This window comes from Podarcis cretensis (assembly GCF_951804945.1).
Source record: "Podarcis cretensis genome assembly, chromosome: 4".
In the NCBI taxonomy this organism is placed as follows: Eukaryota; Metazoa; Chordata; class Lepidosauria; order Squamata; family Lacertidae; genus Podarcis; species Podarcis cretensis.
In genome coordinates, this window is record NC_137173.1 from 2652161 (window position 1) to 2680048 (window position 27888).

At 47.6% G+C, this 27888-nt stretch overlaps 3 protein-coding genes and 1 long non-coding RNA gene across 7 annotated transcripts in view; 1 reads left to right on the plus strand and 3 right to left on the minus strand.

The window, feature by feature from the left end:
* LOC307214690 (uncharacterized protein) overlaps window positions 1–27888 on the minus strand; it is an 84606-nt gene that overhangs the window by 43416 nt on the left and 13302 nt on the right. The window contains exons 1-4 of one of the 4 annotated variants that reach the window (XM_079973562.1): window positions 11108–11511; window positions 9150–9642; window positions 8862–8943; window positions 8111–8193 (exon numbers count right to left, since the gene is read on the minus strand). In XM_079973562.1, coding sequence (XP_079829688.1) covers window positions 8111–8193; window positions 8862–8943; window positions 9150–9551 — 567 coding nt within the window. In that variant the 5' untranslated portion in view covers window positions 9552–9642; window positions 11108–11511. Of the gene's footprint in view, window positions 1–1755; window positions 2543–8110; window positions 8194–8861; window positions 8944–9149; window positions 9643–11107; window positions 11512–27888 lie in introns of those variants that run through there. The other 3 variants (XM_079973560.1, XM_079973563.1, XM_079973561.1) reach the window with 3 other exon arrangements.
* Window positions 1506–3413, plus strand: LOC307215249. The gene is made up of 2 exons (XR_013838426.1): window positions 1506–1558; window positions 3044–3413. It is a non-coding gene; the product is annotated as an uncharacterized lncRNA (long non-coding RNA).
* Window positions 4180–6605, minus strand: LOC307214897 (uncharacterized protein). The gene is made up of 2 exons (XM_079973976.1): window positions 6551–6605; window positions 4180–6190 (listed from the first exon to the last, which is right to left on the minus strand). The coding sequence occupies exons 1-2, from the start codon at window positions 6588–6590 to the stop codon at window positions 5022–5024; spliced, it is 1209 nt and encodes a 402-aa protein (XP_079830102.1). The 5' UTR covers window positions 6591–6605; the 3' UTR covers window positions 4180–5021.
* Window positions 18331–26001, minus strand: LOC307214956 (olfactory receptor 51G2-like). The gene is made up of 2 exons (XM_079974072.1): window positions 25798–26001; window positions 18331–19464 (listed from the first exon to the last, which is right to left on the minus strand). Exon 2 carries the CDS (start codon window positions 19437–19439, stop codon window positions 18465–18467), a length of 975 nt encoding a protein of 324 aa, XP_079830198.1. The 5' UTR covers window positions 19440–19464; window positions 25798–26001; the 3' UTR covers window positions 18331–18464.

Here is a 27888-nt window from a genome sequence, read left to right on the forward strand (position 1 = left end):
CCTCCAGTTGTGTGTCCTGGCTGAGGGGGGAAACAGAAGACTGATGGCCATCGGTCAGGGATGGTCTAGCTGAGATTCCTGCATTGCCCCAGGGGGTTGGCTAGATGACCCTCAGGGGTCCCTTCCAACTCTACAATCCTCTGGTGCAGGCTTGTGCAGAGGTTTAGGTACAAGTTGAATGCAAGGGGTGCAAACGATTGCAGCCCATCTTACGCACCGTCGGCTCGGGAATAAGTCCCACTGATCAAGATGGGACTAGATTGCTGCTGTGCAGTCCTGTTTTTTAAATAAATGTTTTCCTTTTCAGATAATGCAGAGCATGGTGAAATCACAATAAATAAAACCTCCCCTTCAGTAGTTTCAAGCACTACTACAGGTTCCGCATAATATCTGTACTGCATTGTTTACTGTGACAGCACCTGCCCTTTGGAACTCCCCGCCTCTTGCAACAAAACACGTGCCTTTGCTAGACTCTTTTCGGGCACCTGCTAAAAGCATTATTCTTTAAGGCGAGCATACGTAGATGCTTAGGAAGTTGAAGTAAATTTAATCTGTTTTAATTTTTTAGCTTTTGTATGTTTTAAAGTAGGATTGTTGATTTTTCTTGATTTTACTGCTGTGGTTTTTTTTTGTTTGTTTGTTTTTTGTTTTGGTAAACCACTTTGCAGGTTTTTAAAAATAAATTTTATTAAACAAACAATAAATATAAATAAAATAACACAATCCATCCTGTAGATTTACGTATCTGTCCATAGTTGCCTACTTGTTATCAGAGGCCCACAATCGACATTCCTTTGTAAGAAAATATGAAATAACGCAAAACCATTTTTGCAGGCAAAAAATAAAATGAAAAAAAAAATCATCAATGGGGAGGGGGGTGGCAAGAAATTTTCCGCACCGGGTACCACCTGACTTTCTTCGCCTCTGGAGCCACGTGCTTTTAGCTCAGCCTTAAGCGGGCTTACTCGGGAGTAAGTGACCTGGCACGCCTTGAGCCTTCAGAGATCCTGCTGGAGTGCAGGATGACCCGGGCAGCCCCCTCCCACGGGCCAAGCGACCAATCGCAGCAAAAGCAGCACCGCCCAAGGGAAGCAACCGACCAGGGGAGAGTAAGCAGAGCAGCAGGCAGACGCTTGGAGTGGGGTGGGGGGGGTGGTTTTGCAACAGATGGATTTTTCCAAATTGCACCTGGGGCTGTTTTAAACCTCCCCGCAGGAGCCACCCTCCTCTGCTGCAGCCCTGGGACCCCCCCTCTCCCCACTCCACCCTCCTGGGAGGGGGGGGGGAGAGAGAGAGGAGACTCACCAGATCCCAGGAGAGGATTGCCCTTCCCAAAGGAGTAAGCAGCGTCTTTATACAAATGCAGAATATAGAGTACTGTAGTTGCAAACCTCGCCCCTCCCTGGCAGGACCCCTTGCTCCCTGGGGCTCCCCCCCCCATGAGAAACCCTCCCCTGCTGCAGCCCTGGGACCCCCCCTCTCCCCACTCCACCCTCCTGGGGGGGGGGGAGAGAGGAGACTCACCAGATCCCAGGAGAGGATTGCCCTTCCCAAAGGAGTAAGCAGCGTCTTTATACAAATGCAGAATACACAGTACTGTAGTTGCGGACCTCGTGCGATTTCGCCCCTCCCTGGCAGGACCCCCTGCTCCCTGGGGCTTCCCCCCCCCACATGAGCCACCCTCCCCTGCTGCATCCCTGGGACCCCCACCTTCTCTCCACTGCACCCTCGAGGGGGGGAGAGGAAGAGACTCACCAGATCCCCTTGGAAGAGAACAATGCAGCATTTGCAATAGCAGAAAGCAACCCTGCCCCCCTTGCAGGAAGGGGAGGGAGGGGCTTTTCCTCTGGAGGACCTGGCCCCCCTTTACTTTCCTGTCCTCTCTAGGAATGCAGCTCAGTTCCCTTTAACCCTTGCCAAGCCGAGTCCACCCTGCTCAGTCCTCTCTGCCTTTTCTCTCCTGCATTGCACAATCCCAGAGATGCTCATTTTATTTTTGCTCTTGGTTGGTCTGTGATCCGCTCCCTCCCTTGGCCAGAAAGTGGAGGAAGAGGTTGCAGGGAAAAGGGGTTTGCAGGAAGCAAGGAACCTCATGCTAGAATCCAGGAATGGGAGGGATAGAAGGGGGTCCTAGGGTCATCTAGTCCAACCCCCTGCAGGGCAGGAATCTGCAAAAGCATCCCTGGCAGATGGCCTCTGCTCTGAAACTCCAAGGAAGAAGAGTTCCACCACCTTCTTACCTTCAGAAAGATTTTCCAGCTGTTGAGTCAGAACCTTTTTCTTGCCAATTGAAGCCATGGGTTCGGCTCCTACCCTGGGGAGGAGGAGAAAACAAGCTGGCTCCATCCTCCATGGGACAGCCCTTGAGATATTGAGAGATGTCTCTCATGTCTCCCATTCAGCTGGATCTCAACTGAGGGTGGAGTATGACACGCTGTTCCTGCCTCTCCTGGGAGTGAAGATGAAATGTCCCTGTTGATTTTTAGTTGCATTTAGGATACTTAAATTGTGGCACCCAGAACTGAACACAGTACAGTGGTACCTCGGGTCTAGTACTTAATTCGTTCTTAACCTGCAACTGTTCTTAACCTGAAGAACCACTTTAGCTAATGGGGCCTCCTGCTGCTGCCGTGCTGCCAGAGCAAGATTTCTGTTCTCATCCTGAAGCAAAGTTCTTAACCTGAAGCATTATTTCTGGGTTAGCGGAATGTGTAACATGAAGTGTATGTAACCTGAAGTGTATGTAACCCGAGGTACCACTGTATTCCAGGTGTGGTCTGACCAAGGCAGACTAGAGTGGTTCTGTGACTCCCCTGAGATGCCTCCCACTTTTCTTTGTTGCTGAAATTGTCTGCATTTGTGCCTTCCATATTTCTCCTTGGAGAAACTGCCATCCATCCTGGACTCTCTTCTCTTGGAGTATTTCTGACCATAGGATCTCACCCCGTAGCTCCTTCAGCTTTTTGAAATTGGCCTTCTCAGAGTCTATAGCATGTGTCCGACTACACTCAGCTTTCCCTTCCCTCTGTATCGTGAAACTTAGGAGGACCCAGATCTTCCTCTTCCTGCCTGTGCATGCATTGCTCACTATTTATAAAAAAAAATATAGCAGGAATTTCTATCCCTTTTGATCTGGCCGAGTTTTGATGAAGCCTCCAAAGGAACATCAGAAGCTGCCTGAACTCTTAAGATCATCTTCTGAGGCCCTTCTTCATATGCCGCCTCCTTGAGAAGTCCAGAGGGTGGCAACATGAGATTGGGGCCTTCTCTGCAGTGGCTCCCTGTCTATGGAATGGTCTCTCCAGGGAGGTTTGCCTGGAGCCTTCATTATACACCTGTAGTGTCAGGCGGATGTCAGCGACTCCCGGCTGGTTGCCCAGGAACGAATAAAGACAAAGGAATGTTTCTTATCACCCTCTTTTTATTCATTTTTTACAGAGAGAGGCTATAGATCCCAGCCTTTTGGATAATGGCATTGTCCCGAGTGAAACTGTCTTTGAGCTCTTTGCTCTCCTACTTTCAAGGCTCTCCAAGTTCTGGGAGATGGAGGGTCTGGAATGCTTTCTAAATACATTTTGTCAGTCAGGTGTCACCCCCCTGCTGCTGCTTCCTCCCCCTCCTCCTCTCCCATTCTTTCCCAACTTTCCGCCTCATCTGCCTCTATGACCTCCCTCAAACCCCTGTTGTAAATCTAAACTGTCTTCTTCCTCCTCCTCCTCCCTGGAAGGGTCAGGCTGGGGAGGCGGTCTCCACCATTCCTTCTTTGCCCAGCCCCTGACATTTAGGCACCAGGAGAAAACATTCCTCTTGAACCAGACCTTTGGCTGATTGACATCCAGTGTCCTTCTGAAATGTGTTGGGGAGGTTTTTGACTTGTTTTTGTTTTTATTTTGATTATGTATTTTGTGGTTTTATATTCTGATTTTATTCTGTGAACGGCCCTGAGGCTTTTGCGTATAGTGTGGTATATAAATTTACAGTAATAATAATAATAATAATAATGCTATTAGCAATCGTGATTTGACCTACTTCAAAAGAAGGACCGTCACCGTAACTTGAAGCCATGGGTTCGAGTCCTACCCTCCAGAACAGGAGAAAACAAGCTTCTTCCCCCTTTCAAGTGACAGCCCTTGAGATATTTGAAGATAGCTCTCATACCTCCTCTCAGTCTCCTTTGTCCCCAGGCTAAACATATCCAGCTCCTTCAACTGCTCCTCACAAGGCTTGGACTCCAGACCCTTGATCATCTTGGTTGTCCTCCTCTGCACACGTTCCAACTTGTCAACATCCTTCTTAAATCGTGGTGCCCAGAATTGGACACAATATTCCAGCTGTAGTCTGACCAAGGCAGAAATTAAATAAATGAAGAATAACTAATAATAAGGATATTGACAAGCTGGAACATGTGCAGAGGACAGCTACCAAAATAATCAAGGGTCCAGAAACCAAACATTATGTGGAAAAGCTGAGGGAGTTGGGAATGTTTAGCCTGGAGAAGAGGAGACTGAGAGTGACTATGTGAGCCATCTTTGAATAACTTGTGTCATAGAAGATGGAGTAAGCTTGTTTTCTCTGGCTCCATAGAGTAGGACCTGAAGAAATATCTTCCAGTTACCACAAAGGAGATTCTAATGAAACATCAGGAAGAACTTTTTAATAGTATGAGCTTTCATGTGCATGCACACTTCTTCAGATACCTGTCTGAAGAAGTATCTGAAGAAGTGTGCATGCACACCAAAGCTCATACCAATAACAAACCTAGTTGGTCTCTAAGGTGCTACTGGATTTTTTTTATTTTGTTTTGACTATGGCAGACCAACACGGCTACCTACCTGTATCTAGAACTTTTTAATGGTAAGAGCTGTTAGACAGTGAAGTGGACTCCCTTTAAAGTGGTGAACTCTCATTTATTGGAGGCCAGCTGACATTAGATGGCTCTCCATCATGGAGGCTTTCGTTGTGATTTCTGCATTGCAGCAGGTTGGACTAGATTACATTAGGGGTCACCTCCAACTCCACAATTAAAGGATTCTCAGATTCTCCCCTATATGAGTTCTTTGATGGGAAGTAAGATTTTGCTTCCAGCTGAAGCTCTTTCCACATTCAACACAATGATATGGTTTCTCCCCTGTATGAATTCTTTGATGGGAAGCGAGATTGCCCTTCTGACTGAAGGTCTTTCCACAATCCAAGCACTGATATGGCTTCTCCTCTGTATGAATTAAGTGATGGGAAGTGAGAGAGGAGCTCGTACTGAAGCTTTTTCCACACTCCACACACTGATATGGTTTCACCCCCGTATGAACTCTTTGATGGGAAGTGAGAGAGCTCCTGTGACTGAAGCTCTTTCCACATGCCAAACACTGATGGGGTTTCTCCCCTGTATGAATTTTCTGATGTGAAGTGAGAGAGGAGCTTGTATTGAAGCTTTTTCCACATTCCACACACTGATAGGGTTTCTCCCCTGTGTGAATTCTTTGATGGGATGTGAGACTGTCCTTCTTACCGAAGCTCTTCCCACATTCCACACACTGATAAGGTTTCTCTCCTGTATGGATTCTTCGATGTGAAGTGAAAGAGGAGCTCTTACTGAAGCTCTTCCCACATTCCAAGCAGTGATAGGGTTCCTCCCCTGTATGAATTATTTGATGGATAGTGAGAGTGTTCTTCCAGGTGAAACTCTTCCCACATTCCTTGCACTGATATGGTTTCTCCCCGCTGTGAATTCTCTGATGGGAAGTGAGATAGGAGCTGGTACTGAAGCTCTTTCCACATTCCACACACTGATAGGGTTTCTCCCCACTGTGAATTCTCTGATGTAAACGTAAATCTGTGTTTCTAGCAAAGCCCTTCCTGCATTCTCCGCACTCATAAGGTTTCTCCCCGGTATGAGTTATTTGATGGGAAGTGAGAGAGGATCTGCGAATGAAGCTCTTTCCACACTCTTCACATTTAAATTGTTTCTCCCCACTGTGAATTTTCTGGTGTGAATGTAGATCTGTGCTTCTACTAAAGGCCTGGATGCATTTTCCACACTGATAAGGTTTCTCCCCTGTATGAGTTCCTTCATGGGAAGTGAGCTGGGAGCTCTGACTGCAGCTCTCTCCACACTCCAAATTTTTATGTGGCTTCTCCTTTCTGGGGATTTTGTCGTGGTCACCCTTGTTCTTGATTTCCAATTCATCACAATCTGTAATGGAGACAAAAAGGGATTGGAGCCTCAGGAACAAATAGAGTGCCCAATTATGTAATGATGCTAATTAAAGCTTGCGATGGAAGAAGAACTGAAGGGAGTTGGATGTGAGGTCAACCTTTGTTGTATGCCATTATCTAACACACTTATGGGAACGTGAAATTTGATAAGCCTGGCTCTTCTCTGGGATGGATTTTGTTTGGTCCAGTCATGGCATCCCCCCATCTCCAAAGTCAGTAGACTCTTTGGTCAACCAAAAAATTACAGGAGCAAAAACAAAACCTGACAGAAGCTACTTATATTTCCTAACAACTCTGAAGCTGACATTTTACATGGCAATTTTACATGGCATTTTACCTGGTAATTGTTTAAGAAGCCGCAACTGGAGGAAGAACATTCATAGGAAAAAGAGTAATTTACTCTTCAATGTTTATTGGGGGGTGTTGTAATCTCATGTGTTGTAGGGGGAGATACTGAGCTATGTGAAAATATATTAGGTTCATCTGAGAGAGATAAGTTTTGAATTTCAATACAGATATTACGATCCCACAAGGAGCCTTACTAAGAGAGGCCATGATCCCAAGATTCTCCTCCATGACATCCTTATGCAGAGCTCTCTGGTCAGGATCCAGCAACACCCACTCCTCGTCCGTGAAACGAACAGCAACATCTTCAAAGCACACTGGGCCCTAAAAGAAAAAGGGAAATGTCCTCTTCTGAGACAGCAGAAATATGATCTGCTACAGAAATCTCAGTTGTGTATGGGTATTCATCCTTGGGCAAATAGGTGTTACTCCACATTGTGTTTTTCAAGTCATTCTGCCTACGCAAGCATTCCAGTTTCCCCGATGAAAGGATCCACTTTCTCCTCTCCTCGTGTGATGTTCTGGGGAGGTTCCCTCCCAATGCCCTAGAGCCAAATTCCAGGGGTTCATAGGGGCATGGAGAGGGGGAGGAGTGGGGGGCAGGCCCCATTTTGCAGCGGATCGGGCTGGTTAGGTGAATCCTGGCCACTATTTGTTCTCGTGTGTCCACTGCTTAGAAGCCTATTTTAGCATTCAATGTTCAATTTAGAAATAAAATAATCCTAGTTTGGATGGCCATCTGTCTTCGATGATCTAGCTGAGACTCCTGCAATGTAGGAGTTTAGACTTGGTGACCCTTGGGGTCCCTTTCAACTCCAGGATTCCATGAAAACAGCAACTACAGATGAATCCTGCTGGCAACATTCAGAAGGCTGGTGTCACAGAGATATAAGGTCAGGAAATCCCACAGTTCACAGCTGGAGTTTACACTTTATTAGCAAGAACATGATATTCACAAGCTTGGCTGAGTTTCAGGCCCACTGTGAACAGCAGCTCATTCCATGAGCATCTTCTTCCACAAAAGCAGTTGCAGAGAGTTAAGACCCCCGGCTCCCCACAACCTTCCAAGTCCCCTCCTCTCTTGGGTTTCTGGCAAGTGATCGAACAGTGCGCCAGTGTGCACCCTGCCTTTGCTCCTCCATTGTCAGACATCTCCTGGCTCTGAGAGACAAGCAGGGAGGGTGGCTTCTGGCAGAAGGAGAGGGAGCCCCCGGTGGCTCCTCCTTCTCCTGACTCACCTCTGCCTCTCAACCTTCCTCTCCCACTCGCCTCCTTCCTCTTCTGCCTCTGATTCTGCACAGCATTCTGCCACAGAGTCTCCCAGCTCACTAAGCCCTGTTTCCCCTTCAGCTTCTGACACCTCCTCTTCCCAGGCTTCTCCCTCTTGCCCCTCTGACCGCTCATCCTTCCTCCACTTCCACTCCTTCGGCTCTGAGCCATCTTCCCTTCCTGGTTCCCCGGCTGCTTCCTCCCACCATTCCTCTGTGCCCAACCAGTCCATGACATTGCTCTATCCCTCAGCCTCTGTCCCCACAAGGCAGCTTCCCCTGACCTGATCTGGTTCCACAGCCGCTGCTTCCCTTCTGCCCCCATGAAAAGGCGGATCAGGAGGTCTTGCTGGCATCATTCTGTCACCTGCAAGAGAAAAAAGGTTAGCAGGACGCCAGGAGTGCCTGCTTCTCTCACAGGTGAAACAGGGCATCTCTAACTACAGATGGGCCTTTGAGAAAGCCTCACCTGCTGAGAGCATTTGGAGGTTTGTGCCCATTTCATTAGTTGTGCAAAAAGACATCTCCCTTCCTCTGGACCCTTGGTCCCAACTGTCTGTTGGGTGATAATGCTGAGGCTGCTACCTCCCCCGCAATGCAGCGTTGCCCCGGATCCATCACTCTGGTCTGCCATCACGCAGATGTGGCACATCTCCAGGGACATGAGCACATGACTAGCAGAGTTCAAACAGAAGCTTAGCCGTGAGGAGGAACATCTAAGCCTAATTTATTTGCGCATAAAAACAAACCTAACAGAACAAAGAAAAACATGACTCTCTCTCTGTCTTTCTTCCTCGGAGAGAAAACTGCAAAAGCAATACAGAGCGGAAACAGCATATCTCCCTTTCTGCTCACAAGACCCAATAATCAGTGCTGGAATATAAATAGACATGTGACATGTAACAATCCCACACATATGCAGTACGGGAGGAATGGAATTCTCAACACTGCCCCCCCCCCAAAAAAAGAAAACAAAATGAAAAGAATCCACAGATTAGTTGAAAAACCAACAGAAAAATACTCCTTCCTCCTTACCCAGTGGCCTCTCTCTGGAGTCCAACGGAGGCCTCTCTGCCTCACAGGAATCCAGGTCCATTTCTCCAAAATGATCCTTTTCCTGAAAAAGAAACAAGGATTCAAAACAGAGAACGAATGGCAAAAAATATTAGGAAGAGAATGACAAAGACAAAAACATTAAGGGTGAGAGATCTCATTCCATGGATGCCTTCCCAGAAAAAGGATGGGCCATCAGTACAGCATTATGGGATGTTCTCCATCCTGTTTGGAGCCCCTTGGGAGTATCCAGAGGAAAGTCTCTCTCACCTGCTTTCTCTCCTCTGCCTGACTCAGGAGAAAACCTTCGGCCAGGGCCACCGCCTGGGAACTGGTCTCCGCTCCACAGTCCCTCACCCAGCTCTCCATCTCCAGGGGAAGGACAGCCAGGAACTGCTCCAAGATCACCAGGTCCAGCATCTCAGCCTTTGTGTGCCTTTCTGGCTTCAGCCACTGATGGTCAAGGTGGTAGAGTCGGCTGCAAACCTCTCGGGGTCCTTTGGCCTCCTGGCAGCAGAACTGCCTCAACTGCTGGCTCTGCACCTCTGAGCGGAGGGTGTCCTCCTCACCCAGGATCTTCTGCACAGAGTTTCCCCAGAATTCCCCACTGCTCCCAGTTTGGTTGGCATGGCCTCTTCCTGCTCCAGGGCCAGCTGAGTCTCGATGATCCATCTGTGCTCTCAGGAAGCCTCTGAGAGATCGGAAGGAACCCTTTGGTCTTCTGCCAAGTTCTGTCCGTCTATATGAGAAGCTCTAGCAAATCCTACAAAGCAAATACATTGTTCTGTTACAGAATTTGTAGGACAGGGGGGAAAATGGTTCCCTGAGCAAGCATGGATGAGTCTTGGAGGGAACCGGGGCTGAAGTGTGCCGCATCCCAGACCATGAGCTATCATCTGAAGAAGAAGAGGGAGAAGAAGAAGAAGAGGGGGAAGAAGAAAAAGAAGGAGAAAGCAGACCCTAGATCTCCTAGAAGGAAGATTGCAATACAAAATGTGGAGGGAAGTGAAGGGATTTCTGGGAGATGAATCAGCCTGGTTGCTCCTGCCTTCCAGTCAATGCATGAAGTCAGAACTGACTGACAAGGGAGTCATTTGTATCTTGTGGGAAATGGATGAATGGCTCTAGTGGGGGTCCTCACCTGGGGGTCCTCAGGAGTTGCTCTCCCCCCACCCCACTCCCCTGCTTCTGTCTCCTTTTCTTGCACTTGGACTCTCTGCCACTCTCAAGGCAGACTCCAGGGGTGCGGTCCCTTTTTCTCTGCTCCGAGGGCCAGGAATGTATCTGGACAAGGGCCAAGTGGGTGGGGCCTAAGACACCTCCCTTGAAATTATGTGGGTAATTTTTTATTATTATTGTATTTGATAGCTTAACTAGAAGAAGAAGAAGAAGAGTTTGGATTTGATATCCCGCCTTTCACTCCCTTTAAGGAGTCTCAAAGCGGCTAACAATCTCCTTTCCCTTCCTCCCCCACAACAAACACTGTGAGGTGAGTGGGGCTGAGAGACTTCAGAGAAGTGTGACTGGCCCAAGGTCACCAGCAGCTGCATGTGGAGGAGCGGAGACGAGTACCCCGTTCACCAGATTACGAGTCCACCACTCTTAACCACTACACCACACTGGCTCTAGACAGCCATTGATGCCAAGGTCCCTGGAGGCTCAATGAGGAGCAGCGCCCATTCCCGGCTGCTTTGCCATCAACAATCCCTTTGGGACAGAGAGGATGTGGTCCTGGGATGCCATGCTCTGGGTGCGAGGGGATTGCTGCAGTGGCCTCCGTGGGGAGCTGCCCTGGGAGACACTGGGAAACTGGATTGCAATGCAGCAGCCAGACTATGGGCTGGGATCCCTCTCTTTATTCCTGGCCTCTCTCTCCCACCATTTTTTTTTGGGGGGGGTAGTCCACCTCCTCGTCCAGCTTTGGAAAACCATTTGCAGATGTTTCCTCTGTTGTGCAATGAGGCTGAGCGACGTCACACAGAGTTAAAGTCCTAGGGATTCCTTTGTGTAAAGAAGGGAGATTTTTTCTGAAGGGGGGGCGGAGGGCCAAATGAGTTTGAGATCCTCTGATCTGCAGGAAGGAGAGCGTGGCAGACCTGGCCCCTCCCTGGCAGGACCCTCTCCTCCCTGACCTCCCCCCCCCCCCCGCAGGAGCAGATCAGGCCCCCCAGGCCCCCTCCCCTGCTGCAGCCCTGGGACCCCCACCAGATCCCAGAGAGGAGACTCACCAGATCCCAGGAGGGGGCAGCGAGGCAGCCCTTGCAGGAGAGACACCAAAGCAACACCCCCCCTTCCTTGCAGGAAAGGACTGGGGAGGGAGGGGCCTTGGCTCTGGAGGACCTGCCCCCCCTTGCTTCCTGTCCTCTCTAGGAAGGCAGCTCGGTTCCCTTTAACCCTTGCAAAGCCCAGCATGCCCAGATCTCCCCTCTGCGTTTTTCTCTCTAGCGCACATTGCACACTTCCAGAGATGCTTTTTGGGGGACGCCTCCTGCTTTCCTTTCCCGAGAGTTTTCACATAGGCTAATATGGGGCCAAGACCAGATACATTGTATCCGCTTGGAATCGACACTTTCGCTCTTCTCTCAGCAGGGGGTCCCACGCTTCTCCTGCCAACGGAGCTGAGCTCCTTTTCTCGCAGTTGCAGTGCTCGCCTTCGCCTGTTCATGGCGCTGTTTTGCAGTCGCTGATTGGCCAGCTGTCAAATGCTGATGACCCCGGCTGGCCTCCCATTGAGAACTGAGGTCCCTCGCTGTGTCTGGCTCTGCTACAGCACTAGGACTTTCTCTCTGGTGGGGTTTGTAATCGGGAAAGATCAGGAATAGGTGTTTGCCTGGGGCTCCGTGGTTCGCGTGTCCCCCCCCCCCTTTGTGTCCATATCACACACACTCAAGCAATGAGCAGGAAGAACAAGGCATGTTTATAACGTCTCTAAAATGTTCCTCCAAGGCCTAGGGACACATTGCTCTCTACCAAGGCAACGCACAGAGTGTCCCTTTTCCATTTTGCATAGAGATCATTTAAGGTAAAGGTAAAGGTACCCCTGCCCGTACGGGCCAGTCTTGACAGACTCTGGGGTTGTGCGCCCATCTCACTTAAGAGGCCAGGGGCCAGCGCTGTCCGGAGACACTTCCGGGTCACGTGGCCAGCGTGACATCGCTGCTCTGGCGAGCCAGAGCCAGAGCCAGAGCCACACACGGAAACGCCGTTTACCTTCCCGCTGGTAAGCGGTCCCTATTTATCTACTTGCACCCGGAGGTGCTTTCGAACTGCTAGGTTGGCAGGCGCTGGGACCGAGCAGCGGGAGCGCACCCCGCCGCAGGGATTCGAACCGCCGACCTTTCGATCGGCAAGTCCTAGGCGCTGAGGCTTTAACCCACAGCGCCACCTGCGTCCAGAGATCATTTACTGAACGTTTAAAGAGAAGCGGACACAGAGCAATGGATCCAAACTACAAGAAAGAAGATTCCACCCAAACATTAGGAAGAACTTCCTGACAGTAAGAGCTGTTTGACAGTGGAATTTGCTGCCCAGGAGTGTGGTGGAGTCTCCTTCTTTGGAGGTCTTTAAGCAGAGGCTTGACAACCATATGTCAGGAGTGCTCTGATGGTGTTTCCTCCTTGGCAGGGGGTTGGACTCGATGGCCCTTGTGGTCTCTTCCAACTCTATGATTCTATGATTCTAACAAGAACCACAGAAAGCCCATAGGAGAAAGCATGGAGCTCAGCCTGGAATCAACGCTTCCAGAACGGCCGTACCTGAACGTTGTGAACTTTTCTCTGGTTCTGTTGAACAAGCTCTACTGAACTGCCCCATAGAAAGAGTTGAAACAAGGGGGGGCACATGAGAGAAGTCATCTAGGACACAGCCAATACCTGGAACCCCCCGGATTCTCTCACCACTCAGAGATCGGGGTGGCATGTAACAAAATGTTGTTTCTTTTACTGTAAAAGTCATATTAAAACACGTTTTTCATATATACAGTAGGTGGGTATTTGAGGTCTCCGAAGTATGTTTCTTTTACTGTTGATTTCCTCCCCCCTCTGTTTCATTTTCTAAAGATGTACAATAGTATTGTATGCATGTTCACATGGAAGTAAGGATCACCATCTATGGGGTTTACCCTCTTGCAAGTCTGCTGAAAATTGCAGCCCTATAGCATTTCCACATGTGTCACGATGGGAGAAATAGTCTGCGACTTTTCTTTCTCTTACACACACACACACACACCCCACAACACAACACAACACAACACAACACAACACAACACAACACAACACAACACAACACAACAAAACAAACACATTAGAACAGATCCAGTCAATTCCTTCTGTGGTCTGATTGTGGAAGCCAAATCAGTTTCTGAAATTCTTAACGAGAGTGTGGAAAGAGCTACAATGAGGAGAAGAGCTACAATGTGGAGAAACCTCATTGTGATGGTCTCTGGCGCCAGGAGCGGACAGGTGTTTTAATTTCACTCAAGCATCCCATTCCAACATCACCACTGCTTTTTTTTTGCCCAAGCTGTGGGACAATCAATTGAAAAGTTTCAGCTCTCATGAACTCTTTTTAAAAAGAATTTTATTTTCAGTTTTTACAAATATAACTTACATTCAAATATAATCAGTGTTATACATATATAGGATCGCCTGAATCCTTGGACCTCCCCCTCCCCCCCGCCCACATGGTTTCCATTGTAAATCTTTTTCCACTGCATCTTATAATATTTATCAAATTTTCGTTTAAATCCAATTTTAACCATAAAATTGTTATATTACAAGTGTTATGTCAATCCTGCTAACGTTTTAAAAATTTTACAGTGTTCTTCAAGTTCATTATAATTTTTTTCCATTCTTTGTTGAATTTCTTGTCTTCTTGATTTCTGTTTCTCCCAGTCAGTTTTGCCACTTTGTCAGCTCTCATGAACTCTTGACCAGGAGGCTAGCGGCTGCCAGAACCTCCATTGCTCCAAAATAGAAAATCTTATTTATTTCAGTTATTCCGTTTATATCCCACCTTTTTCTCCCCAAGGTCAACCCCAGGGAGCTTCATGGCTGGGTGGGAATTCGAACCCTGGTCCCCCCGGTCATAGAGTCCAACACCCAAACCTCTATCCAGCACCGAAAACCTTACATGATTTCCAGATTTTACTTTGGTATAGAAATATGTGGATTTCAGCATTAGCTGAAAAAATGACTTATAAATTACTTGCTGCCAAAGGCTCGGATGACCCTGTACAAGTCCCATGATGTCTGGTGGGATTTTATCTTTTATCTTACCAGCTACACTGGCTCCTGGTGGAGTACAGGGTCAGGTTTAAGGTGCTGGTTCTGACCTTTAAAGCCCTTCGCGGCCTCGGACCCTCGGACCAACGGGACCGCCTCTCCTGGTATGCCCCATGGAGGACCTTATGGTCCATAAATAACAACATTTTGGAGGGCCTCAAGGATGTTAGGTTGGCCTCAACCAGGGCCAGGGCCTTTTCAGCACTGGCCCCGAACAGGTGGAACGCTCTGTCACGGGAGACCAGGGCCCTGTGGGATTTGACATCTTTCCGCAGGGCCTGCAAGAGGGAGTTGTTCCACCTGGCCTTTGGTCTGGACTCAGTCTGATCCTCCTCTCTTTTTTTGATGGAACCCCTTATATGGGATCCTGTATATAAATTTTCCCTCGGGCCTTTTGCTGGCCCATATAGGACCAGCATGGATAGCTGACCCTGGTGAATATTTCATCCCCTTCTGGTCTTGATTTGTGAGTCGCCAGTAAAATAAGGCTGCATTTTAAGCTGTATTTTAAGCTATATTTTAATCAATTGGTTCTTTGCTTTTTTTAAGCTGTATTTTATATTTGGTGTTAGCCACCCTGAGCCCGTTCTCGGCCGGGGAGGGCGGGGTATGAATAAAAATCTTCTTCTTCTTTGCAACAAATAAAGACACACAGAACTCCCTCTCTGCAGTGCAATCTGAAATTTGGGTTTCCTGAAGGTCCTAAGGACTTGGCCAACCTAATATTAAGTAAATAAGGTAAGCCAAAGGTTCTCTCCATATGAACCATCCTCTAGTCTCTGCTTCTCAATTTGTACTGTATTATTTTATGTAGTGTGCCTTGCCATTGTTTTACTGATTACAGTTTAGAAATTATTTATTGTAACTATTGTGTGGACTTCTGTTTAAACTTTTATATGTTGATATTATTATTTTATACTATTCTAATAATTGTTGAATGTTACTTTTTGATGTCGGTTGCTTATTTTTAAGTTTTATTATCTCATTTTTGTATTGCATTAGATTGTTATAAGATGTACATTTTTTGTTTCTTCAGCTTGTAAACCGCCTTGAGTATTGTAAGGTAGAAAGACGGTATACAAATTAAAAATGATGATGATGAACCTCGTGGGACTTTGAGCTGCTTCCGGATCCAGCTGAGACTCAGGCAGACTTCCAGATTTCACTTTGGTATAGAAATATGTGGATTTCAGCATTAGCTGAAAAAATAACTTATAAATTACTTACTGCCCAAGGCTCAGATGACCCTGTACAAGTCCCATGATGTCTGGTGGGATTTTATCTTATATGCAACAAATGAAGACACACACAACTCCCTCTCTGAAGAACAATGCGAAATTTGGCTTTCCTAAAGGATTTAAGGACTTGGCCAACTAATATTAAGTGTCTTTACGATATACGTACTGCACTGCTTTCTCGCACTTCTGTTATTTTTATTGTATAGATTGGTTTGGTTTACTTCAATAAAACACATTTTAACAACAACAACAACAACCCACACTTAGGGATGGGAGAACAATTGCATTCCATTTACAATTATAAGCAAATGTGTCCAAACATACCTTGCTAAAATGATTTTTTAAAAGCAACATATCACTTAGAAAATGAAACTATAAAAATACCTGTCAGAACAGACCTAATCAAACCAACATAATACTGTCGCAAACCAGCAAAGCCTTAAAAATCTCGTGGCTCATTGCAACTCTTGTTATCTGGAGTTGTCACTCATTATGTGTTGTTTGTTTAATACGCTGACATCCCAACTTTTCTTCCAGGTGGTGTCCATGGTTCTCCCCTTCCACATCTTATTCCCTCAACAACCCTGTGAGGCTGTGTGTGTGTGTGACACCTTGATGGGCTTCATGTCTTGGTGGGGATATGAGCTCTGATTCCCCAGGGTCAATACTCTAACCACAGGCTCTCTGTTATTCACGACCCAGACCCTTTCCCTGGATGAGGAGAGTTCTCCAGTGGACCCCCACACATTCAGGGCTCACTCCATCAGAAATGGTGATTCTCACCATTCCCTCCAAGATACTCAGGGGTCTTCAGGGGTCCCAGCCTCTTCCATCCAAGGCAAGAGGAAGCAATCCCACTGACTCATTGTGTGGGAACGTTTAGGAAGGTAGGAGAGGGTTTATTGTTTTGATATGATCCCTCCTCACTCATGCTAGTTCCCTTGCAACATTCCCTTGCAACTTTGTTAGGTACTAAGCTTGGATCCTAGAACAATAGGCAAGCAGGATCCTAGAATGCAACAACTGATTGGCTTGCAGGAGAAGACCAATCAGGCTCCAGGAAGAAGTTAACCAGCCTATTAGGCTGGTAGGATCCTAGAATGTAACAACTGATTGGCCTGCAGGAAAACGCCAATCAGGCTCCAGGAAGAAGTTAATCAGCCTATTAGGCTGGTAGGATCCTAGAATGCAACAATTGATTGGCCTGCAAGAAAACACCAATCAGGCTCCAGGAGGGAAGCAGAATCAGCCAATCAGATGGGACTCATTGGGTAAATAATGTATATAAAAGCCTGAGGTTTTTTTTGGGGGGGGCAATTCAATCACTGTTTTACAAGCTGCAATAAAGAGCATGAAATCACTACAGGACTCCGAGTATATTTCAAACTTGTTGGAAGCAGTTGATGACTCATTAGAATCTTTTAATTAAGCAACCCAGTCTGCCTTGTGCAAAGTGAATTCTTCCTGGTAAATTTCCCCTTTCTTTCCCTCTTAAAATAAGAATAACACAACACAGACTTCTTGAAAATAACAAGCCGTAATCTGAAGGCAGGCTTCATACAGTTTCATCTGTAGAGAAAATGAAGTCTGTGCTAAATCTCAGACTTGCTACTTGTGGGCTCCATCCTTTGTAAAGGATGAGCCTTGCGCTGGCTAAGAGCCAGGAGCAGTGGAAATCCAGAAGGACGAAAGGGAGAAGCAGGTAAGAGGGAGATAGCCATGTGCCTGGCCCTTTTATTTGCACCAGGTAGGGTCACGCCCATCGACCTGGTCATAGTCAGAAGGAGGTTGCTCCCAACAGGTACTGCAAGAAATCCTCCCTGTTTGGAGCCACGTTCCCCTGGGTGTCCACTCTAGGCAACAGGAAAAGGTGGTACTTGACCTACTGATGACAACACAGGAAATAGCAGTGACGTGGCCAGTTGTGGGCTGTGAGGCATGTCGCCTCTTATGTGAGCCAGACTTCACTTGTCTATGCAGGTGTGTGATAATCTGACCTATAGACACCTTGCTTTATGGACCAGGAAGCAGATTTCCCTGACACGGTGTTTTCTCTCCCTTCTGTGATTTGTTCCCTGATCTCTGGGCTGGGCTGGCTCCAGAGAAATGTTCCAAGACCCCTTTGAAAATCTTGGCCTTGGCAGTACAGTAAAAGTGTGTTCCAAAGCATTGTGTGAGACACAGCCAAAGATTAATTGGTTTAATCTACCCGAAATACAAAGTTTGGCACATTTTTCACTTCCCAAGACATAAATCAGAACCTAAATGCAAAACAGAAAAACTGCCTTGATGCACCTAAGTGAGAAGCATTGCGACTGCTACAGTTTGGTGTTGAACTGACGGTATGCTTCACAGAGTCATGGAATTGTAGAATTGCACAGTTGGAAGGGACCCCAAGGGTCATCTAGTCCAACCCCTGCAATGCAGGAATCACAGCTAGAGCATCCACGACAGACAACCATCCAACCTCTGCTTAAAAACCTCCAAGGAACGAGAGTCCACCACCTTCTGAGTGAGTCTGTTCTACTGTTGAATGGCTCTTAGCATCAGAATGTTCTTCCTAGTGTTTAGTCGGAGTCTTTCTTGTCATTTGGATCTGTGGTTCTTGTCCTCCCCTGTGGAGCAACAGAAAACAAGCTTGCTCCATATTCCCAGTGAGAGCCCTTCAGGTGGAAGATGGCGCCAGCTTCACAGTGACACGTTCTGATCTTCCTATTTGCTTCAGCTCTTTTTGCAATTAGGTAGAGTTGTCAATCATTGAATCATAGAATCATAGAGTTGGAAGAGACCACAAGGGCCATCGAGTCCAACCCCCTGCCAAGCAGGAAACACCATCAGAGCACTCCTGACATATGGTTGTCAAGCCTCTGCTTAAAGACCTCCAAAGAAGGAGACTCCACCACACTCCGTGGCAGCAAATTCCACTGTCAAACAGTGTGCTGGTTTCCTTTGCAAATTTGGTGCAGGCAGCTCCACAGAATACAAAACTGTCCAGGGAATTGCAACATGGCTAGTTTCACAACGGCTGAACTGAAACAGTTCCTGCTTGACCTCTCCGCTCCATTTCAAAGAGGGACCGTCTTCCAAAGCAACAGCTTCCAGATGGCTTTCCGGATCTGCTTGGATTTAATACTGTAAATGATAGGGTTCAAAGCGGGGGGCACGATCAGGTAGACGTAGGCAACCATGGCTTTTACAAGCGGGTCCACACCGTTGCCAAATCGATGGATGATGGATAGGCCAATCATGGGGATGAAAAAAATGAGGACCGCACAGATGTGAGAGACACAGGTATTCAAAGCCTTCAGGCACTTCCCCTTGGGACCCACCTTGATGACAGTCCTGATGATCAGGAAATAAGACAGCACAATGAGGAGCGAATCTATCCCAGCGGTTGAAAGAATGATGATTAAGCCGTACAGAACGTTGACGCTGATGTCAACGTCTTTGCAGGCCAGCTTCATGATGTCAGGATGCAAGCAAAAGGAGTGGGAGAGGCTGTTGTCGCTGCAGTACGTTAGCCTCCTGAGAAGAAAAGGGATCGGGAGCAGGGAGACGGCTGCCCTCAGCAACATGGCCAGGCCTATCTTGACAATGGTTGGCTTGGTCAAGATGGCTTTGTACCTCAGGGGGCGTGAGATGGCCACAAAGCGGTCAAAGGCCATGGCCAGCAGCACTGAGGATTCCAGCATGGAGACGACATGGATGAAATACATCTGGGTGAGGCAGGCATCAAAGCCAATCGCCCTGACGTCGAACCAGAAGATGCCCAGCGTGGTCGGGAGGGTGCACAGAACCAGGCCCAGGTCCATGAGGGCCAACATGGAGAGGAAGTAATACATGGGCTCATGGAGACTGGTCGTTCTGCCAATGATGAAGAGGATGATGCAGTTCCCCAAGAGGGCCACAAGGTAAAGCAAGCAGAAGGGGATGGAGACGAGTCTATGGTGGCTCTTGCCCATTCCAGGGATGCCCATCAGGAGGAGCACGGAAGGCTGGTAGAAGGAGGCGTTGGGAGCGTCTGGCTCGGGAGGTTCCATCCTGCCTTGGGCGCCGTGTCATGGTCTGGAATTGAAAGAAAACCAGCTCTGTATTACTGTGTGATCTCCAGGAATTGTAGAAGCATAGAATTAGGTAAAGGTAAAGGTACCCCTGCCCGTACGGGCCAGTCTTGACAGACTCTGGGGTTGTGCGCCCATCTCACTTAAGAGGCCAGGGGCCAGCGCTGTCCGGAGACACTTCCGGGTCACGTGGCCAGCGTGACATCGCTGCTCTGGCCAGAGCCAGAGCCGCACACGGAAACGCCGTTTACCTTCCCGCTGGTAAGCGGTCCCTATTTATCTACTTGCACCTGGAGGTGCTTTCGAACTGCTAGGTTGGCAGGCGCTGGGACCGAGCAGCGGGAGCGCACCCCGCCGCAGGGATTCGAACCGCCGACCTTTCAATCGGCAAGCCCTAGGCGCTGAGGCTTTAACCCACAGCGCCACCTGCGTCCCTAGAAGCATAGAATTAACAGAAAATTATTAGGAGTTAGTTTGGACATGGTATTTAACGCCAGTCAGATTAAATCAAATAAACAAGGAATATTTGGTGTTATGCTGGAGGGGATGACCGGAAACCGGGACTTACGTTCACATGTGGTGGAGGTGCATATATGTACAATTATTATTTTTTTGGCAAAGAGTGTTTAAGGAGATAACAGAAATCACTGGGTTAAAGCTAACCGTAAGTCCAGAGGTACTATTATTATCAATTTACAATGGGGTGTAAAATTTACAAAATCAAAACAATTGAGACAATCTGTGAGAGACAATGGAAAGTGGGCAGTCAAAAATGCACCCCAGGAAACACGTTGGGATGATTGGAAGTCATAATGGAATCTGTTACGTATGAATCTATTTCCCCTCCTTTTTGTAATATGTATTGATTTTGGATTCTTTTGTCAATTTTGTTTTTGCAAAAATTAATAAAGCATTTAAAAATTATGATGGGGTGGAAGGTTCACAGGCTACGAAGGTCTTGCTCACAGATTTATTGGCACAAGTTATTATAGCTAGGAAGTGGAAGGGGGCAAGGTGACTATAAAATGGAAGAATGGTACAAAGAGGTGTGGGATATAGCTATTCATGATAAATTAGCATGTTCTATTAATGTGAGATGGGGAATATGCAGAAGAAATGATTTTGAGGAGATATGGAGGGTGTTTGTAGAATTTGTACAGTTAAAACGGAAAAGGGTCAAACCATCGCAAGAGGCGTTGAAGTTTTGGGAAGTTGGATAGTTACAACGGAAGGCTCCCGGAGGTGGGGGTGCACATTTTTATTCTTATTTATTTATTTATTTATTTATTATTACTTTGGCAAAATAAAAAATAAATCTGAAGAAACATAAAATTGTAGAGTTGGAAGGGACACCAGGGGCCATCTAGACCAACCCCCTTGCAAGGCTGGAATGCAGCAAATCAAACACTGGCTAATGGGCCACATAAAGCAGAGACATCACCTTGCCGACAAAGGTCCGTATAGTTAAAGCCATGGTTTTCCCTGTAGTGATGTATGGAAGTGAGAGCTGGACCATAAAGAAGGCTGATCGCCGAAGAATTGATGCTTTTGAATTCTGGTGCTGGAGGAGACTCTTGAGAGTCCCATGGACTGCAAGAAGATCAAATGTGTCCATTCTGAAGGAAATCAGCCCTGAGTACTCACTGGAATGACAGATCCTGAAGCTGAGGCTCCAAGACTTTGGCCACCTCATGAGAAGAGAAGACTCCCTGGAAAAGACCCTGATGTTGGGAAAGATGGAGGGCCCAAGGAGAGGGGGACGACAGAAGACGAGATGGTGGGACAGTGTTCTCGAAGCTACAAACATGAGTTTGACCAAACTGTGGGAGGCAGTGGAAGACAGGAGTGCCTGGCGTGCTCTGGTCCATGGGGTCACGAAGAGGCGGACACGACTAAACGACTAAACAACAACAACAACAACAATGGGCCACACAGGAAGGACCCCAGAGACAAAGGAGCTGCCTTATACTGAATAGACCACTGGTCTATTTAACCCAGCACTGACTGGTTGCAAAGACTCTGCAGGATTTTAGAGCCTCTCCCAGACCTACCTAGAGGAGCCAGAAATTGAACCTGGGAACTTCTGCAGGCAAGGCAGTTCCTCTGCCACTGAGCTATGGCCCCCCTTTGCCCAAATGAACAGGCCAAGAAGTCCTCCTGTATGTGCAGAACATTGCCAGCAGTTGCTTCGTTCCGGATTCATGTGATAATAAGCTTTTAGTACGGATTATGTAATGGGTGCCTCAGGCAGAAAGACAAGAGACAGGATATGAAGAGGAAGTTGCTGTTTTGTGGCGCACACTCCCCACTTTCCATAAATTGACATCTGCCTCCAGGGATTTATTGACATTGCTTTCTCTGACACAGGTTAATTGGAAATCTGGTTGCAAACACAAGAAAAGGGCAGCAAAGACAGGCTCTGGAAGATGGGCCAGACAAGACCGTTTGTGGGTCCTGACACTCAAGAAGGCAGCTTCTGCACATGGAGGGAAGTGAGGGGCAGATGGGGCTTGACAACATGGGGAAAACTCAACAGGGAAAATGTTCCGAAAGGCTTGTAATAATAATAATAATAATAATAATAATAATAATAATAATAATAATAATAATATATTATTTATACCCTGCCCATATGGCTGAGTTTTCCCAGCCACTCTGGGCGGCTCCCAATCAAGTGTTAAAAACAGTACAGCATTAAATATTAAAAACTTTCCTGAACAGGGCTGCCTTCAGGTGTCTTTTAAAGCTAGGATAGCTGCTTATTTCCTTCACAGCTGAAGGGAGGGTGTTCCACAAGGCGGGTGCCACTACCGAGAAGGCCCTCTGCCTGGTTCCCTGTAACCTCACTTCTCACAATAAGGGAACCGCGCTGGATCTCAGCGTCCGGGTAGAATGATGGGCGTGGAGACGCTCCTTCAGGTATACTGGACCGAGGCCGTTTAGGGCTTTAAAGGTCAGCACCAACACTTTGAATTGTGCTCGGAAACGTACTGAGAGCCAATGTAGGTCTTTCAAGACCGGTGTTATATGGTCTCGGCGGCCGCCCCCAGTCACTAGTCTAGCTGCCGCATTCTGAATTAGTTGTAGTTTCCGAGTCACCTTCAAAGGTAGCCCCACTTAGAGTGCATTGCAGTAGTCCAAGCGGGAGATAACTAGAGCAAACTCCAAAGTGGCAGTCAAAACAACACTAATTGGCATTTACTGCTTTGATATGTGCTAAATGGCTGGCTTTGATGCTTTGCTTCTGTGACTATGGGACGCTTGACTTTTGGCCTTGGGACTGACAGAAGTTTCTAGCCCAACTGATATATGATACTTTCTGTATACAGCCATACCGCGGAAGTCGAACGGAATCCATTCCGGAAGTCCATTCGACTTCCAAAATGTTCAGAAACGAAGGCGCGGCTTCCGATTGGCTGCAGGAAGGTCCTGCAGCCAATTGGAAGCATGGAAGTTGCATTGGACGTTCCGATTCCAAAGAACATTCGCAAACCGGAACAATCACTTCTGGGTTTGTGGCATTCGACTCGCAAGGTGTTTGGGATCCAAGATACAGCTGTATAATGCATTTTATTATTTTTATTTATTTTATTTTATTTTTTAGAATTTTTATTGATTATTTTCACATAACAAATTATTTTAACAATTATATTTCCCTCCCATTTCCCCCCTCCCCCCCCACAACCCCCCTCCCCCCCTATGTCTTCCCTCAGCTCCTCTCTCTGATTTATCAACACATATTGTTCTCTGCATATTGTAAAAATGTAAAGATCTCTAAACTATCCATCTATTATGTTAAGAAATAAATTTGTGTATGTTTATTCAAAACCTGCCAAGGAGTCCAATTCGTTTTGTTCTTTTTAATCTTTATAATGCATAACATCAGTGGCGGTTTGGGGGCTTTAAAATTTCAGTAGCGCCCTCTGTGATGCCAAAATTTGGTACTTCCAAGCCTCACCCCTTCCATTGTTCACCACCACCATCATTTTAATAATTTTATTATTTATACCCCACCCCCTGAAGTACCCTCTCGTCTCAGCCCCATGTGCGGGCAAATTGGTCTTGCCCCCCCCTAAATCTGTCTTTGCATGACATGCTTGTCCGGGTGCGGAAGTCACGACGAATGCTTGCTGTTTACTTTGCAGGCTTCCTTCTAATAAATCACTAATAGATCACTGGAACTGCTCCCTGTGGCATCTCTGGGAACCCTGCGTTCAACAAACTCGCACCGGCTTTCCTTTGGGCACTAATTATGGCAGCAGACGAGCTGCTCATTTGCATGGCTAACTTTAAATGCAAAGCACATCCATGTTTCTGTTCCCATTCATCTAACAACACACGAGAGGCAGGCTGGAACGGTGCTGGGTTGTAAGTTGCCTTTGGAACAAAGCATTGATGACCACTGTCAGGGGATTTAGAATTGGGAATGGGGACTAAAAGTTATGGGCAGTAAATGATAAAAGTGAAAAAATAGGGGCAAATGAGAGAATCATAGAATCCAAGAGTTGGAGGGGAACCCAAGGATCATCTAGTCCAACCCCCTGCAAGGCATGAATCTGAGCTAAAGCATCCAGGACGGAGGCCTATCCAACCTCTGCTTTAAAACCTCCAAGGAAGAAGAGCCCACCGCCTTCCAAGGAAGCCCGTTCCACGGTTGAACAGCTCATACTGTCAAGAGGTTTTTCCGTATGTTTAGTCGGAATCTCCTTTCGTGTAACTTGAAGCAATGGGTTCGAGTCCTGCCCTCCAGAGCAGGAGAAAACAAGCTTGTTCCCTCTTCCATGTGACAGCCCTTAAGATATTTGGAGATAGCTCTCCTTATCTTCTCTCAGTCTCCTCTTTCCCAGGCTAAACATACCAAGATCCTTCAACCGCTCCTCATCAGGCTTGGCTTCCAGACCATGGGTCAAGAGGAAGTCCTTCTTCATGAATTGCAGAGTTAAACTATGAATTTCCCTTCCACAGGAGGCTGTGATGGGCACCAACATAAAGGTAAAGGTAAAGGTACCCCTGCCCGTACGGGCCAGTCTTGACAGACTCTGGGGTTGTGCGCCCATCTCACTTAAGAGGCCAGGGGCCAGCGCTGTCCGGAGACACTTCCGGGTCACGTGGCCAGCGTGACATCGCTGCTCTGGCAAGCCAGAGCCGCACACGGAAACGCCGTTTACCTTCCCGCTGGTAACCGGTCCCTATTTATCTACTTGCACCCGGAGGTGCTTTCGAACTGCTAGGTTGGCAGGCGCTGGGACCGAGCAGCGGGAGCGCACCCCGCCGCAGGGATTCGAACCGCCGACCTTTCAATCGGCAAGTCCTAGGCGCTGAGGCTTTAACCCACAGCGCCACCTGCGTCCCTTGGGCACCAACATAGGTGGCTTTAAAAGAGGAGTTAGGATTCCTGCATTTCTTTCCTTGTGAGTAAGAAATACCTGGAGAGAGGGCAAGGGGTTACGTTTCCATTCCCCCCAGCACAGCTATGCTGGCACCATTAAATCTGCAGCCCCCTCCCCTCTGTTTCCATTAAAAGGAATATCTGGATCACAGATCTCCCCAAAGATCTGGTGTGCAGTTCGGTCTTGAGCATCCAGGTCCCTTGACTGATCTCTGAGGTTAAAGGGCAGGAAGCAGAGGGTCAGAGTAAACCCACAGCACATACAATAGGGGGAAGTCAGTGGTGAGGGCTGCCAAGCAACAGTCCTCAGACTGGGGGGGGGGGAGTTAGCACTGCCCCAGCCCAAGACACTTTGTGCCCCACAGTCAAGTCCAGTGGGGCTCAGCATCTTCTACCACACTGCAAGTGATACTGGTGGGCTCAACTTGGACCTTGCTCTGCTCCATTCCTGCACCCCCCCCAAAGCACATTACCCCTTAAGGCAATCGGATCATCTTCCAGCCTTTGCCAACTGGGTGCCCTCCAACTCTCATCAGCACCCGAGCAGTGGACTCGTAATCTGGTGAACTGGGTTCGCTTCCCCGCTCCTCCACATGCAGCTGCTGGGTGACCTTGGGCCAGTCACACTTCTCTGAAGTCTCTCAGCCCCACTCACACACTCACCTGTTTGTTGTGGGGAGGAAGGGAAAGGAGAATGTGAGCTGCTTTGAGACTCCTTAGGGTAGTGATAAAGCGGGATATCAAATCCAAACTCTTCTTCTTCTTCATTGAAAACCGATTTGTGCATAGAAGGGACCCCACTGGGGAAGGGACACCCACAAGAGCCATCAAGTCTAACCCCCACAGCTGAAGAGCCCCCTGCAGAGGGCCACCCAACCCCTGCTTAGAAACCTGCAAGGGATGGGATGATACAAGGAAGGAATAGCGCTTGCTATCCTATCTACTTACTGAGCTTGCATGACCGTTGGGTTAGAGTCCATAGCCAGAGCCTCGTCCCACGTTAGAAAAAGCATTGAATCCTGCTTGCGATCCAGAATGGTTGTTTTCCCAGGCTGGAGGGGGGTGGAATGCCTTTTATTTGGCATCCTGAAAAAGAGCCCAGCTGTTGCAGCTGCCCAACCAATCAGGGGCCGCCTCCACTTCAGTGCAAAGGCCCACGAGGATAGAGGATGCTCTGGGCAGTAAATCACATCTTTCCCCACTGATGACGCTGCTGCTGCTGCTGCTGCTGCTGCTTCTGCTGCTGTCTTGGCAAAGGCTGCTTTTCCTCTCTGGGTCTGCTGGGCAAGCTGTTTATCATCATCAGCAACCCCCCCCCCCCAATCTCCCGGCCCACAGCCCAGATTTATTACCAGATGAGCCAGCCGTGCTCTGGGAAGACAAACAACTTTATGGTGAGAATGGGCTCGGAGGACAAACACCAAGAGGACGCTGGGGGATTAAAGGGAAGCTGGCCCTGCCACACACCCCACCCCCACCCCCACCCCCACCCAAGGGCACCACAGCCTGAAGTTATTCAATTAAAAGCCACTTTAAAAAACAAAATGAAAGACTACCGTCATTTTCAGCTGCGAAGTTATAAAGCAGCCAATTACTTGGGATGTTAAGAGCTGAACAGATCTGCACCGATCAAAGTTCAGTGTTGCATTGTGGGTCGCAAACAGTTACTAAGAGTCACAAACAGCTACTAAGAATGCGTTGAATTAATACACTGGTACCTTGGTTCTCAGATGCCTTGGTACTCAAACAACTTAGAACCCAAACACTGTTCTGGTTTTTTGGGGAACTCTTTTCGGAAGCCGGACGTACTCCGTTTTGAGTGTTACACTTCCAATTTGAATGCCACCCTGAGGTCGGTCTTTTTTTGCTATTTACAGTGGTACCTCAGGTTACAGACGCTTCAGGTTACAGACTCCGCTAACCCAGAAATAGTGCTTCAGGTTAAGAACTTTGCTTCAGGATGAGAACAGAAATAGCGCAACAGCATCGCGGCGGCAGTTGGAGGCCCTATTAGCTAAAGTGGTGTTTCAGGTTAAGAACAGTTTCAGGTTAAGAACGGACCTCCAGAATGAATTAAGTACTTAAGCCGAGGTACCACTCTATTTTGCGTTTTTGCGGCTCTTTTTTTGTTTGTTTTTGTGACTGTGTGGAACCCAGTTCAGCTACTGATTGATTGCTTGTGTGACTGCTGTGCATTGTTTATTGCTTTCATTTTCTGGATGAAGGCTTTCGTTAGAGATAGTAAAATCCATGTTAAATTGCTATTTTAGGGGTTATTTTTAAAAGTCTGGAATGAATTAATCCATTTTGCATTACAGTGGACCCTCCGGATACAAACTTAATTCGTTCCAGGGGTCCGTTCACACCCCGAAAATTACTTAAACAGAGGCACGCTTCTGCGCACGTGCGCGGCGCGATTGAGTGGCCGTAACCCAAAGATTACGTATCCAGAGGGATACGTAAACAGAGGTACGACTGTACTTTCTATGGGAAAGCGCACCTGTACTTTCTATGGGAAAGCATTCTATGGAATGCTTTGGTCTGGAACCGACTTCCGGAACAGATTAAGTTTGAGAACCAAGGTCCCACTGTACAGGACAGGACAGCCCTCTCCTGCCAAGCTCATTGCCACTCGCCCGACCCCCAGCATTTGCTGCCTGAGGTGGTCGCTTTGTTGTTGTTGTTGTTGTTGTTTAGTCATTTAGTCGTGTCCGCCTCTTCGTGACTCCACGGACCAGAGCACGCCAGGCACTCCTGTCTTCCACTGCCTCCCGCAGTTTGGTCAAACTCATGCTGGTAGCTTTGAGAACACTGTCCAACCATCTTGTCCTCTGTTGTCCCCTTCTCCTTGTGCCCTCAATTTTTCCCAACATCAGGGTCTTTTCCAGGGAGTCTTCTCTTCTCATGAGGTGGCCAAAGTATTGGAGCCTTAGCTTCACGATCTGTCCTTCCAGTGAGCGCTCAGGGCTGATTTCCTTCAGAATGGAGAAGTTTGATCTTCTTGCAGTCCATGGGACTTATAGAATCATAGAATCATAG